Consider the following 15406-nt stretch of genomic DNA (forward strand, 5'->3'; position numbering starts at 1 on the left):
GTAATATTAATAAATCCAGTTGTGTAGTGAGTGGGTGCACTCCTCTAAGCAGGCAGGTCTCTGGTGGATATCCATGTCCTGTCACTGCCCTGTACACAGGCATCCCCCCTATCCTTAGAGAAAGTTAATGTTAGGAGAGATGTCCACTGGAGAAGGAGAACGGTGTCCCTGGGTGACTGTTGGTTATTATTGACCAAGACCAAGGCATTATGAAAACCACATCATGCACATCCCCGAGTAGGGCCCAACCACAATCCCTCTGTGTTTATTACAAAAATACGTCCTAATAATCAATACTAACAGGTTACCCTCTCTGATAACGGCAGGAGGTGCTACTGTTACTGAGCTGAGAAAAAAAAGAAAGATACAGGTGCAAAGGTCACAAAAGGGCACGTGAGTGCAGTCAAGGAAGGACAGTCAGTGTCATTACAGGAAGTAGTGTCCATTCCATCCAGATAGTCTTGACATTAAAAACTCAGTGAGAGAGCAAGCTGTCCAATGAGAGCGTAGTGTCCATCCGGCCAGACCAGACATTCCCATTTGAGCGAGTGAGCAGAGACGGAACATTATTTCCCAGCTAGCTCAGTCCATAGAAACCGCACATGGAGTGGTCTGTGTATGTGCGAGGGTTCTTAAAGCACTTATAGTGATTGCAGGAACAAGGGGACAGGGCGTGCGTCATCCCAGAGTACCACTCTCTTGCTAGACTGCTTAGTCACAGAGGAACTCATTTGCTGTGAACTTATCATAACTATAATCAAATTGACAAACTATTTCCATTTGTCATGTTATCACATTTCTAATTCAATCCAATATCATAATTTTAACATAAATAGTTTAAAAGCAAGTTGATCCATTGAATATAATAAATAACAAAAACACAAAAAAACAAATAAACACCGAGGATCCCAATTAAGATAATAATAACAATAACAGCTAATTCCTCCAGTCATCGTTTTGTCGGACAGTGGAGCTGGTCTGACAGTACCCCTTAAGCCACTTCCCCACTCTCATCAGATTGGCTGCTGTACTTCATGTCACAGAGTGAGGCTGCTCACCTCTACTTACATCATAGAGGGGCGTAGGATTGTACCACTGAGAGAGTCAAGAGAGGGGTGAGCAGCCAGAGGGGGGAGGGCGAGGGCCGGGCTCCCAGGGGTAAAGCAGAGTCAGAAGTGCAGGAGCATACCTCGTAGCCATTTTCGGCATGGTCGGCGTGGTGCTGCCCGTGTAGCCGCGTGTTAGCTGTGTTATTGGCCTCTGTGGCTGGGGAGTCCGACTGCATCTCTGTGCACACCAGCCAATCCTTTCCTATGGGCCGTGGGTACCCAGCCTCCACCTCCATATCACTGCCAACCACGCGCCAGTACTCCTTCCCCTTGAAGAAGTATGAGGAATCTGAAGGAGAGGAAGAAGACAGAGGCTGCATGAGGATTACAAGGGGACTGTGATGATGATTGCTATTGCTATGGTAATACATCAATGTCGCTTGATTCTGTCACACTGTTTTCCTATCAGGCTGCTCTCTCTATCCACCAGTTCGTTTTTTACACAAAATAAACTCTCCCTCTCTCGCATGTCATTTTTTCCCTCCCTTATCTCTGTCTTTCCCCCTCTCGCCATCCCTTCCTGTCTATCTGTCTCCTCCTTCCCAGCCGCTTTCTCTCCCTCACTCTCCCTCCCTAGCTCTCATCCTCCCTAGCACTATCTCTCCCTCTCTCTCCATCCCTGTCGCCACAGCTCTCTCTCTTCCTGAGGTGATGGAATAGGCCTGGAGAGAGAGCTCTCTGACGTGCTTCCAGTTCCCAGGCCCACAGGTCTGTGTGTGTGTATGAGTGTGTGCTTCCACTCTGGTAGCTTAGGCTGTGTGGGGACTCTTGCTTTTATACTTGGCTTGTGCTTACACACACACATTAATCAGCTCTGAGCAGGACCTTGGAGCTAGAAGTGGTAAAGAGCCCAGACCCTGAATGAGGGTAGCGTTCATGTGAAGACTGGGCTCGTGCCATGTTTGTGTGTGTGTAATGCCTTTACTGAAGAATTTTGATAAGCTATTTGATATGCGTGTGTACTACGAAGCTACAGTGAAGGCTTGACTGTTTGTTTGTGTGTGTGTGGGCTTGAGTTTGTATGAAACAGATGGAGAGGTGAGTATAATGCATGTGTGCTTTGGTGTGATATGATTTATGTAAATGATTTCCCAATATTTCCCAATGTTTAAGGCGGTGAGTGTACTTTAATTGCAGGTAGACTGGCCCTCCATGATTAAGGGTCTGACTCTGAGATAGGCATGAATAAGGAGCTCACTGCTGAGAATGCTGTGCATGAGCCGAGACATGATGCCCTAGCACCATCCTGCTCTCTTGCACGCACGCGCACACGCACACACACACACACACACACACACACACACACACACACACACACACACAAACATATCCCAGCTGCAGGCGCTCGCTGCCATGACGACCCAACAATGAAAACACAGACTCAGCTCAGCTACTTTCGCTCTCCTTCCTGGACCAGCCAGCCCCATTCACCCAAACACTATGGTTGTCCCAAATGACACCCTATTATGCATTACTTCTGACCAGAGCAGAGCCCTACGGGCCCTGGTCTTTTGTAGCTCAGTTGGTAGAGCATGGCGTTTGCAATGCCGGGATAATAGGTTCAAATCCACCCATACATAAAATGTATGCACATATGACTGTAAGTGGCTCTGGATAAAAGCGTCTGCTAAATAGCATTTATTATTATTATATTATAAGCAGGAGGGAGTGGAGAGAAAAAGTATGCAGTGTGGGCTAATATAGTGGATATGGAACTAAACCTTCTGTTAGTACCCTAAGGGCAAGCATGAATAAAATACATTGAGGTACTCCATTCATTTTGCATTCTTTTTGACAAATGCTTGTTATTTTTGTGTTAGTGCAGTACTGTATGTGTAAGTATTTAGCTTGTATTGCGTGAGTGTTTAGAAGTGAGTGTCGTGTGTATATGGAGTGTGTATGTGAGAGTATACAGTATGTGAATGTTTAGCTTGTTGATGTGTGTGTGTGTCACAAGAGGTTGGTGGCACCTTTGTTGGGGAGGATGGGCTCGTGGTAAAGATTGGAGAGGAATTAATGGAATGGTATCAAATAGATCAAACACATGGTTTCCATGGTTTCCATGTGTTTGATGCCATTCTATTTGCTCCGTTCCGGCCATTATTATGAGCCGTCCTCCCCTCAGCAGTTTTATTAGTCATACGGGATTTGTACGGTATACATCATCCAATGAAATGCTTACTTGCAGGTTCCTTGTCGACAATAATAAATAATAAAAGATAAGAATAGAAAAGTAGTAGAATAAAATAATTGTTTTATCATAAGTATAGTACAGGAAGGCACAATGTATAGCCCAATATTTACACATGTATTGGGGAAGGGGGGGATTGGGGGCAGTGTAAAAACTGAGCACTATAATAAGTCTGGTAGAAGCAGCTGTGACGAGTGTAGCATGAATGTAAAATCAGTGACCAATTTATTAGGTACAATTTATTAGGCACCCTGTTCACGAAAATGGATCGCTCTTGCGGACAGTGATTCACGTGGCCGCGGCTTGCTATATAAAGCAGGCAGACAGGCAGACAGGCATTCAGTTACTGTTCGATTGAACGTTAGAATGGGCAAAACGAATGACATTAACGTATTTGAGCGTGGTATGATCGTCAGTGCCAGGCGCGCCGGAGCCAGTATCTCAGAAACGTCTGCCCTCCTGGGATTTTTACGCACAACAGTTTACCAAGAATGGTGTGAGAAACAAAAAACATCCATTCAGTTGAAGTCCTGTTGCTGAAAACAGCTCGTTGATGAGAGAAGTTAAAGGAGAATGGCAAGAATCGTGCAAGTGAAAAGGTGAGACACAAACAGACAAATAAACAGTGCAATACAACAGTGGTGTGCAGAACGGCATCTCTGAACACACAACTCGTTGATCCTTGTCATGGATGGGCTATTGTAGAAGACGATCACACTGGTTTCCACTCTCATCAGCTAAAAACAAGAAGAAGCGGCTTCAGTGGGCATGCAATCACCAACAATGTACAATTGAGGAGTGGAAAAATATTTCCTAGAACATGACAGCGAGCTCAGCTTACTTGTGTGGCCCGTGCAGTCCTCAGACATCAACCCAATGGAGCATTTTTGGGATGAGAGAACAGGCTGTTCACAGCATGAATGCACCGCCGTCTAATCTGCAGAAACTGAGTGATATCATCGCTTCAGCATGGACCAACATCCTTGTGGAAAATTTCAGTAGAATGCCTCAAAGAATTCAGGCTGTTCTGAAGGTAAAGGGGGGTCCGACCCAGTCCTAGATGGGTGTACCTAATAAACTGGCCAGTGAGTGTATATGTCTGTCTGCATGAGTGAGTGTATGTGTGCTAAGATGCGGAGAATCAGTGCAGGTGGTCAGTCCAGTTCAAGTGTCTGCCCGACGGTAAGGGAGTGAACAGCTCATGACTGGGGTGTGTGGGTCCTTGATGATGCGGAGTCCTTTCCTCACTGTTCCGATGGCGGGAGCATGTTCCCAGTGATGTACTGGGCCGTCTTCACCACCCGCTGGAGTGCCTTGCGGTCGTGGACGGAGCAATTCCCGTGCCAGGCCGCAATGCTCTCGATGGTGCAGCGGTAGTATTTGGAGAGGACCCAGGACCGAATTTCTTCATCCGCCTTAGGAAGTAGAGACACTGCTGCGCCCTCTTGACAAGAGTGGTGGTGTTGTAAGTTCATGTCAAGTCCTCGGTGATGTGGACGCAGAGGAACTGTGTGTGTGTCTGCATTTGTCTAATACTCACCATCCGACCATCGCATGGCGTCGTCTAGTTGGGGCGGGACCCCCTTCCACAGTGTGCTGTCTTTGGGGTAGCCCAGATCCATACGCCGTAGATGGTCATCATAGCGCCAGTAGTGGTTGTCCTTGAAGAAGTAGGTCTTGTCGTTGTGGAGCCACACGAAGGCTGCGTCCACGCCCTCCATGGGCAGGCCAAAGTCACTGATTGGCCGAGGATAACCCTCCTCCACGTTGTTGTCCTTGAATATCCAATACTTTAGTCCTGAGGAGACGGGACAAAGGAACGTCAATCAACGAGAGTTAACTGGATAAGTTGTTTACATTTTATTTCAATCACTTTGGTGCAATTTTCAGAAGTACGTGGTACATTTTCACAACTCTAATCACAAAAATCTAAACAGGTCATCAAAATGGCTCATGTTTCAAAACTCAAAGCACATTTTCAATAGACTGAATACAATAAATACATTCGCAGTCACTTGTTCACTGCACCACTTGTTCACTGCAACAAATCACTCTTTCTAAGTACATGTATCTGCTTTTCAAAATGCTATATTTACCTTAATTTTGATATGATTTTCTTGCAATTTGTTAACAATACAATAAACTATCACTTACAGTAATTAAACTGCTCAAAACTGATAACTACTGAACCACAATGATGAATTGCCTAGTTAACGTATATAGTTTGATTCTGCTGAACACGGTACAATTTTATATTTTCACCTCATAAATGTATTAATTTGACATGAATTTGTGTTGGAAGGTAAAACCATTCTTCTCCATCAGCCAGGGTGCTTCAGTAGGACAAAGTGGAAATAGCCTACCATGTGCTACCATTTGAAATTATAGTGTATTATACAATGCACTGATTTACCTGGGTTGTAGAAGGCCCTAAAAATTGTCAACGACTCCAGTCACACTAGTCATAGACTGTTCTCTCTGCTACCACATGGCAAGCTGTACCGGAGCGCCAAGTCTAGGTCCAAGAGGCTTCTAAACAGCTTCTACCCACAAGCCATAAGACTCCTGAACATCTAATCAAATGGCTACCCAGACTGTTTGCATTGCCCCCCCCCCCCCCCCCCCCTTTACACCGCTGCTACTCTCTGTTGTTATCATCTATGCATAGTCACTTTAATAACTGTACCTATATGTACATATTACCTCAACTAACCGGTGCCCCCGCACATCGACTCTGTACCGGTACCCATGTATATAGTCTCGCTATTGTTATTTTACTGCTGCTCTTTAAATACTTGTTTATTTTTATGTCTTATTATTATCCTTATTTTTATTTCTTATTATTATCCTTATTTTTATTTCTTATTATTATCCTTATTTTTTTAAACTGCATTGTTGGTTAGGGGCTCGTAAGTAAGCATTTCACTGTAAGGTGTACACCTGTTGTATTCGGCGCATGTGACTAATACAATTAATATTTGATTTGCATATACAGTATTCCACTCATCTGAATTTCATTGTTGCACTGTAAGCTGATGAAGTTCAAGCAGAGAGACAGGCGATTCTGTATCAGTTGACAAGTCACATAGAAAAGGTGAACTTGACAATGTTGCATGGGGAAGAAATGGCCTACAACACTGTGCTATGTTTTTAAAATAGCCAACTGCTTTACAATACCCCTATTTGTCATGGTTTTTCCTACGTATGTATTGCATAAGAATAATGCAACTGTAAAAGTAGCCTTGGCTTGTGCGAGCCGACACTCATCGGAGCAGAAGCCTATCTCCTGTTTCTGTTGGGCAAGGCTGTTTGATGTACAAGTACACCATCTGGACAGGGCGCTAGTCTGTCACAGGGCCTGACATTTCTCCACATGTTCACAGCCTGCCATTGGATACAAATTATTTTAAAAATAGTGCATGTCAAGTTATAGCCAAATTCTATATGGAAATCTACTATTCAGTTTTGAAATGTGTATCTTTTATTTTTAGCTATTGGATTTAATGGTAGTTAAAATGACTAAATGGTGAGCTTAACATTATCTTATGTATTGGTGACTAAACAAAATGTTCTCATGGCATTTAACAGAAAACACTCGCATGAATGACTCAGGGGTGAAAGATGTGTGAAACCCCAATGAATGCCCAATCAAAGGTTCTGAACATATGATAGGGGGCATTCACCACATACTTGTGAAAATAGCACCAAGCCGAAGAAAAAAACAACTAATTTGATAACTCAACCAACTGAAAGTGATTAGATGTGTTTTGAGGGTTCTGGGTGGCGCAGATCGGACATGATAGGGAGCCCCATAGAACGGCGCACAATTGGCCATCCGGGATAAGGGAGGGTTTGACGGTGGTGCTTTCCTTGGCTCTAGAAACTCCTTGTATTTATTTGTATTTGTATTTATTATGGATCCCCATTAACTGCTGACTCTTCCTGGGGTCTGACAAAATTAAGGCAGTTACACAATTTTAAAAACATTACAATGGATTCATAACAGATTTCACAACACACTAAGTGTGTGCTCTCAGGCCCCTACTCCACTACCACATAAAATCCATGTGTACGTGTGTATAGTGCGTCAGTTATCATGTGTGTGTGTGCATGTCTCTGTGCCTATGTTAGTGTTGCTTCACGGTCCCCGCTGTTCCATAAGGTGTATTTGTATCTGTTTTTTTAAATCTGATTCTACTGCTTTTATCAGTTACCTGATGTAGAAGTCATGGCTCTATGTAGTACTGTGCGCCTCCCAAAGTCTGCGCCTGCGTGTCTGAGCTGTGTGCTAGTCGTTTAAACAGACAACTCTGTGTTTTCAACATGTCAACACCTCTCACAAATACAAGTATTGATGAAGTCAATCTCTCCTCCACTTTGAGCCAGGAGAGATTGACATGCATATTATTAATGTTAGCTCTCGGTGTACATTTAAGGACCAGCCTTGCTGCGCTGTTCTGAGTCAATTGCAATTTTCCTAAGTCCCTCTTTGTAGCACCTGACCACACGACTGAACAGTAGTCCAGGTGTAACAAAACTATGGCCTGTAGGACCTGCCTTGTTGATAGTGCTGTTAAGAAGGTAGAGCAGGGCTTTATTACGGACAGACTTCTCTGTACTCTTTAGCTACTGTTGTATGAATATGTTTTGACCATAACAGTTTATAATCCAGGGTTACTCCAAGCAGTTTAGACACCTCAACTTGCTCAATTTCCACATTATTTATTACAAGATTTAATTGAGGTTTATGATTTAGTGAATGATTTGTTCCAAATACATTTCCAAATGAAATATGTAGGATTAATTATGCCTTGACACCCATTCTGAAACTAACTGCAGCTCTTTGTTAAGTGTTGCAGTCATTTCAGTTGCTGTAGTAGCTGACGTGTAAAGTGTTGAGTCATCTGCATACATAGACACACTGGCTTTACTCAAAGATTGAAAAAAGTAAGTGGCCTAGATAGCTGCCCTGAATTCCTGATTCTACCTGGATTCTGTTGGAGAGGCTGGATTATGTTGTGACTGGGCCGGGCGTCTGTACACTGACTCCGGTCGTCAGTCGAAAGGTGTTTCCTCCAACACATTGGTGTGGCTGACATCCGGGTTGGAAAGCAATGTGATAAGAAATAGGTGGCCAGGGGAGTCATGGTTCAGAAAACACCTTGGCCTCTCCCGAGCCCATTGAAGAGTTACAGAGATGAGCCAAGGGACCAAATTCAGGGAGAAAACGGGGTAAGAAAAATACGCTTGTGGCCATACCACCCTGAACACACCTGTTTAGGGTCGGACCTGGTCAGTACTGGGTCGGGAGACCGCCTGGAAATACCAGGTGCCGTAGGCTCAAAAAATTAATAAAAAATACATGTGTTTTGTGATGAAAATATTCAATTGACCTTGAAATACAGACAGAGAAAGAAACATTTTACCAAGAGGTGTAAGAGAGATGTCCTTGTTTTTGTTCTTTTGTAAGGTTGATTGCATTTTTAAGCCCTCTATCATCCATAAAACCGTTAACAAAGTTCAAAGCCCATAATGACACATCACTTGATGGACCTCTTTTCATATCTTTCTCAGAACACCTTCACATTTATTTGAACAGCCTTGACACTTCAAAATAATAGTCATAACAGTCTCCTCGACAAATCAAAAACCTTTAAATTACATCACAACACTCCCTTTCATAGTTGATGTAACATAGTTGGTATATGGTTGACCTCCTTGCCACCACCACAACCATGGTTGGGTTTCTGGGTCGGGTACCTTTGAAGAAGACTATCTTGTGGTCCCCAGGTCTCTCGTAGACAGCGTCCACACTGTCCAGGTTGATAGGCAGGCCTCTCCAGAACCTGTGGATCTGAGCTGGACGCAGAGACACCAGGTGCTTCTCCCGCGTCAGACGCCAGAAATACTTCCCTATGAGGAGGAAGAGAGAGAAAGTAGGAAGAAAATAAATGTAGGTAAATAGGTAAAGGAGGACAGGTACAAAGTTATTCAAATCAAATCTTATTTGTCACATGCGCCGAATACAACAGGTGAAATGCCCGTGAAATGCTTACTAACAAGCCCTTAACCAACAATGCCGTTTTAAGAAAATAGAGTTAAGAAAATATTTACTAAATAAAAAAGTAGAATAATAAAATAACAATACCGAGGCTATACAGGGGGTAGTAGCGTGATGCAACAAGTGCTCTCGATGGAGTAGCTGTAAAACGTTTTGAGGATCTGGGGACCCATGCCATATATTCTCAGTCTCCTGGGGGGGAAAAGTTGACGTCGTGCCCTCTTCACGACTGTCTTGGTGTGTTTGGACCATGATAATTTGTTGGCGTTGTAGACACCAAGGAACTTGAAACTCTCAACCCACTACACTACAGCCCCGTCGATATGAATGGGGGGGGGGGGGGGGGGGGGGGGGGGGGTGTGTTCGGCCCTCCTTTTCCTGTAGTGCACAATCAGCTACTTTTTTCTTGCTCACGTTGAGGGAGAGCTTGTTGTCCTGGCACCACTCTGCCAGGTCTCTGACCTCCTCCCTATAGGCTATCTCATCGGTTGTCGGTGATCAGGCCAACCACCGTTGTGTCATCAACAAACTTAATGGTGGTGTTGGAGTCATTCTTGGCCATGTAGTCATGGGTGAACAGTGAGGGGACTAAGTACACACCCCTGAGGGGCCCCCGTGTTGAGGATCAGCGTGGCAGATGTGTTGTTGCCTACCCTCACCACCTGGGGGCGGCCAGTCAGGAAGTCCAGGATCCAGATGCAGAGGGAGGTGTTTAGTTCCAGGGTCCTTAGCTTAGTGATGAGCTTTGTGGGCATTATGGTGCTGAACACTGAGCTGAAATCAATGAACAGCATTCTCACATAGGTGTTCCTTTTGTCCAGGTGGGAAAGGGCAGTGTGGAGGGTGATTGAGATTGCATCATCTGTGGATCTGTTGCGGCAGTATGCGAATTGGAGTGGGTATAGCGTTTCTGGGAGGATGGTGTTGATGTGAGCCATGACCAGCCTTTCAAAGCACTTAATGGCTACCGAAATGAGTGCTACGGGGCGGCAGTCATTTGGGCAGGTTACCGTCGCTTTTTTGGGCACAGGGACTATGGTGGTCTGCTTGAAACGTAGGTATTACAGACTAGTCAGGGAGAGGTTGAAAATGTCAGTGAAGACACTTGCCACTTGGTCCGCTCATGCTCTAAGTACACGTCCTGGTAATCCGTCTGGCTCCGCGGCCTGATTAAGCGTTTGTGTAAGTGTTTGTGTGAATGTGTGTACACACTTGTGTATGTGTGGGAGTGTACTGTATGTGTGTACGCTAGTGAAAAGTGTGTGTTTGTATACATCCCATGTGTCAATGTTTATTTGTGAGTGTGCTTGTTTACGCTGTTGTCCATATTCAAATGGTCCACAGGACAAACATGTGTGGATGCCGCAGAGGAGATTTTACCCGGTTAGGCACTCAACTGGCTGAACCAACCAAGCGAACACAGAGAGGCAGATTCAGCCTGGCTTCCAGTATCTGTGTGGGACACATTTAGTCTAAGTTTGTCTGAGTTGGGTCACAGCCTCTGTATTATTTAAGTGATAATGCCAGAGGAGCCGGTGTTTGGAGGATCAATTGGCACGGGTGTTGTTAGGCCCAAGAAAAAGTTGAGGGCCGGCAAACTGTGCCGATATAACCTCCAAACACCGGTTTCAATGTCATTATCACTTTTATACAACGTGTTACCAATATATTCAAATAGTGATTGACATATTTTCATTAAAAAAAATATTTTGATAAATGTATTCATACATTCATCCTACCACAAGATATAGTCCTGACACAAATCTAGGGTTGCTACCCAAGCCAGCTGGTCATTCATTGTATAGGTTCAATTGCCAGAGACGCGACCCAGTCGTTCAGTCTTTTTGTTCTGTATCTCTGGACGCGACCCAGTCGTTTCATTGCCATACTGCCTGACAACGTTCTTATCCCTTGCCTGCTAGCTAGCCAACTACAGCTAACTTACAGTCACGTCAAACATTGCAGCCAGAATAACAGCAAAGTAGCTACATTTGCGTTTGTTTAAGCTGTTTTCTAATGACATTTATTTGGATACATCCTAACAATGAGCTAATGATGCACGATTTCACCTGGCGGAGAAAATGTGCTCTCTCGTCAAGACACAGTTGTTCAGAGGAGCTAGTCAACAATAAAGCTAACACAATCACTTCAAACTGAAGCTGGAAAGACAGCAAACTAGCTGCACTTTGTTTCGTTTGGCCTGTTTTCTATTAATAGTTCTTTGTGTATATCCATAAAAATGATGCTGATTCATGATTTCGAATGGCTGAGAAAAGTTGCCTGCCTTTCTGTCTCATCCGACTCCCGACAAGTTCATTACTATGGGACAGCTGGAGATTGAATTTGCATATTGAAACAATGTTGCAAATGTCGGAGACAGACAGCGATGTTTAAACAAACCTCTGCTGTTGAAATCTAAATGCTGGTCTAAAAGAAATGTGAGATACTGGAGATCAAGTTCATAAATTGCTTGGCTGCGCAGTTAGATGGGACGGGGTAAATAGGCATTTCAGCGTCATAGATTTAGCCGGTGGTAACTTGTGGAATAGACACCGGCTAGAATTCGGTTTTAACCAATCACCATTCAGGATTAGACCCACCCGTTGTATAATACTTTTTCATCTGCAGCTCTACAAGCTATTAACATCGTCCATAACATACAGACCAAATAAAACTTTTTATATTACCATGGAGATCTCTTGAGGTTAACATATGTTAATTAAGAATCTCCTCAATTCAAACCATATAGCTTTACAGTCAACATGGGACCATGGGCCCCTCCAGGGTCTATCTATCTGTCCGTCTGTTGAGTGTGAAGTTGTGTGTGGAACTCTGAGAGAGATGCTTGGCTGCCTTTTATATTGATCGCAGGCAACGCTACAAACTGTTCTCTCTCCCTTTGGCCCATCTCTGTACCTTTAAAAAAGAAGGCCTCCCCGCGAATCTGGGCCACTGCATCAAAGTGACTGGTGCACCTGTCAGGGGAATCTCGTGCTGGCCTAAGAGAGGAAGAGAGAGAGGGGAGGGGGGGGGGGGGGGGGGGGAATTAATTCAAGAAACTAAAACAGAATGTACACCAAACCACTTCTCTATCCCCAGTCACTATACCAGTCTAAATCAGTGTCTTCCCATCTTAAACCATTGTGTGCGTGTCTCTGTTTGTGTTTATGTGTGCAGAGCGCTCATGCACACTATGCTTGTGTGTTTATCTACTGAGTATATGTGTGTGTGTCACTTAAAAAAACAGGCCAAACATTCGGGGAGATGTTATCGTCCTGACGCAGGAGACCGAGGTCCTCACATGCATTATCCCAGTGCTAATGACTGACTTTAAGCGCCTGACGTGTCCGGGCTGCAAATGGCGAGGCAATTACCACAACAGGGCTGCTTTTGTGAGACGCTACTCGCCTAGCTCCTTATTAACAAAGATCTCTATTCAGGGAGTATTAACAGAGGAGCGCAGAGAGGACTATATTAGTGACCTTTGTCAGGCTAAATCCACCTTGTCCACACACACATCATCCTGCAAGTTGGAGTGGACGAGAAATTATAAGGGAAAGCTACAGAGAGGAGTGAGGAAAAATAACAAAAAAGAGGACAAAGTATCCACTTGCTACCAGTCAAGTATGAAAATCTATTATTTTCTCAGGGCTTCTGTTCTGACACTTGCTGTTGAGTGCTGTGTAGTCTGGTGTGTGAACACTGGCGACGCGGTGTGGTATAAACATACAAATTTAATACTGAGCACACTTGGAAACAAGGACTGTTATCTCTCTCCGCGGCATTGTGACAATGTCCAAACTCGCTGAACTACAGAACAGTCTGGAAACAGAGGGAGAGAGAATGGGTGTATATGGGTGTGTGTAGATATCCACTCAGTGGACAGTTTATTAGGTACACCCATCTAGTACCGGGTCAGGCCCCATTTGCCTCCAGAACAGCCCGAATTCTTCGGGGAGTGGAAACATTACTCAATTGGTACAGTACTAAGGGTCCTAACGTCTGCCAGGAAAACATTCCCCACTGAACCAACACCACCAGCCTGTACAGTTGACACCAGGCAGGATGGGGGCATGGACTCATGCTGCTTGCGCCAAATCCTAACTCTTCCGTCAGGAACCGTGATTTGTCGGACCAGGCAATATTTTTCCACTCCTCAATCGTCCAGTGTTGGTGATAGCGTGCCCACTGGAGCTACTTATTTTTGTATTTAGCTGAACCCGGTGTGGTCGTCTGCTGCAATAGCCCATCCGTGACAAGGATAGATGTTTTGTGCATTCCGAGATGTTGTTCTGCACACAACTGTTGATCTGCGTAGTTATTTTCCTGCTTGTGGCCCGTCTGTTAGCTTGCACGATTCTTGCAATTCTCCTTTGACCTCTCATCAACAAGCTGTTTTCTCCAACAGGACTGACGCTGACTGGATGTTTTTAGCTTGTCACACCATTTTCTGTAAACCCTAGACACTGTCGTGCGTGAAAGCCTAGGAGGCCCTCTGTTTCCGAGATACCGGAACCGGTGCGCCTGGCACTGACGATCATACCACGCTCAAAGTCGCTTAGGTCACTCGTTTTTCCCATTCTATAGTTCAATCAAACAGTAACTGAATGCCTCAATGATGCTTGTCTGCCTGCTTTATATAGCAAGCCACAGCCACCTGACTCACTGTCTGTAGGGGTGAACCATTTTCGTGAAAAGGGTGAATGAAGTACCTAATAAACTGTCCTCTGAGTGTATGTGAGTGGGTGAGTGTATGTGAGTGGGTGAGTGTATGTGAGTGGGTGAGTGTATGTGTGTCAGCAGATATATTATATGGAGTGCTAAGGTGTATGTGTGTGTGTGTGTTTGTGTGGGTGTGACTCACGGGACAGTAGATCTGTTCTCAGGGAGGTCCAGTAGTACAGGTGGGTCAGCGGTCTGGGAGGGGTCACCTGGCTGGCCCGTATGTGACACTGAATCACTCACCCCTGGGAAGGACGAGAGGTCAAGGGTCAATTCAACTGTACTTAGAGACACACAACCCCACATTCACATACACACATTCCAAGCATACAGCCCCACTCTACAGCGGCAGTATGATTCAACATGTTTTCTCTCTCCCTTCCTTTCCCTGTCTCTATCTCACCTCTCTCTCTCTTTCCTTTCCCTGTCTCCTATCTCACCTCTCTCTCCCTATCTTCCTTTCCCTGTCTCTATCTCACCTCTCTCTCTCTTTCCTTTCCCTGTCTCCTATCTCACCTCTCTCTCCCTCCCTTCCTTTCCCTGTCTCTATCTCACCTCTCTCTCTCTTTCCTTTCCCTGTCTCCTATCTCACCTCTCACTACATCCTTTCCTTTCCCTCTATTTCACCTCTCTCTCTATTCTTTGTCCTACCTTGCCTGTTACCTCTCCAGTCTCTTCCCTTCTCCCCCAGCCACTTATCCCCTCTCACCTATCAGTCTTCCTTTCCTCCCTCTCTTCTCATCACCCCTCACCTATCCGTCTTCGTCTCCTCCCTCTCTCAGTAGCATGGCACACAGTGATAAGCAGGGTTTGTGCCACAGGGATGACCAATTAAAGCAATCTCTCCACTAATAATTAATTAAATCAATTATCACTGCATACAAACTAATCAATTCTGCTTCCTGTGCCGAGGCCTTGGGTTTCCTGCTCTACACCGCCATGTTGCATTAAGGGATGGGCGGACACGTCCCATTAGGAATCATGGGTAATTCTAGGAGACATTTGCAATGAGAGGTTTGAGGGGTGGTGGTGGGGCGGTCTGCACCTGTAGATTAGACAGTTAATGTATACAGTACCACTAGGATTTTCTGCACAGTATATGCACATGGAAGGGATGGCAGAATGCCAGTCCATTGATGTATGTCTAGTATAAGTGAGGTAGGCGTGTGGAGGGACGGGTATAGAGGAGTAGCTAGGCAAGAGGTGTTCTGATTTGTGCCAGATTAAGTGATATGACATGCTATTCTATAAAATCCTTTCTACGTAATTAATATTACCTGATTGAGCTAATCATGTAAACGTAATTAACTAGAGAAAGAATAT

The 15406-nt window shown here is 44.7% G+C and overlaps 1 protein-coding gene across 1 annotated transcript in view; it reads right to left on the bottom strand.

Annotated features, from left to right (window-relative positions):
• Positions 1-238: 238 nt before the first annotated feature.
• The window catches only part of mmp17a (matrix metallopeptidase 17a), a 101380-nt gene continuing 86212 nt past the window's right edge, over positions 239-15406 (bottom strand). Inside the window, exons 6-10 of the mRNA XM_021602292.2 lie at positions 14226-14328; positions 12278-12360; positions 9061-9213; positions 4841-5098; positions 239-1398 (exon numbers count right to left, since the gene is read on the bottom strand). Of these exons, the coding sequence (XP_021457967.1) occupies positions 1070-1398; positions 4841-5098; positions 9061-9213; positions 12278-12360; positions 14226-14328 (926 nt within the window). The 3' untranslated portion in view covers positions 239-1069. The remainder of the gene's footprint in view (positions 1399-4840; positions 5099-9060; positions 9214-12277; positions 12361-14225; positions 14329-15406) is intronic.

This window comes from Oncorhynchus mykiss, chromosome 5 (genome assembly GCF_013265735.2).
Source record: "Oncorhynchus mykiss isolate Arlee chromosome 5, USDA_OmykA_1.1, whole genome shotgun sequence".
Classification (NCBI taxonomy): Eukaryota; Metazoa; Chordata; class Actinopteri; order Salmoniformes; family Salmonidae; genus Oncorhynchus; species Oncorhynchus mykiss.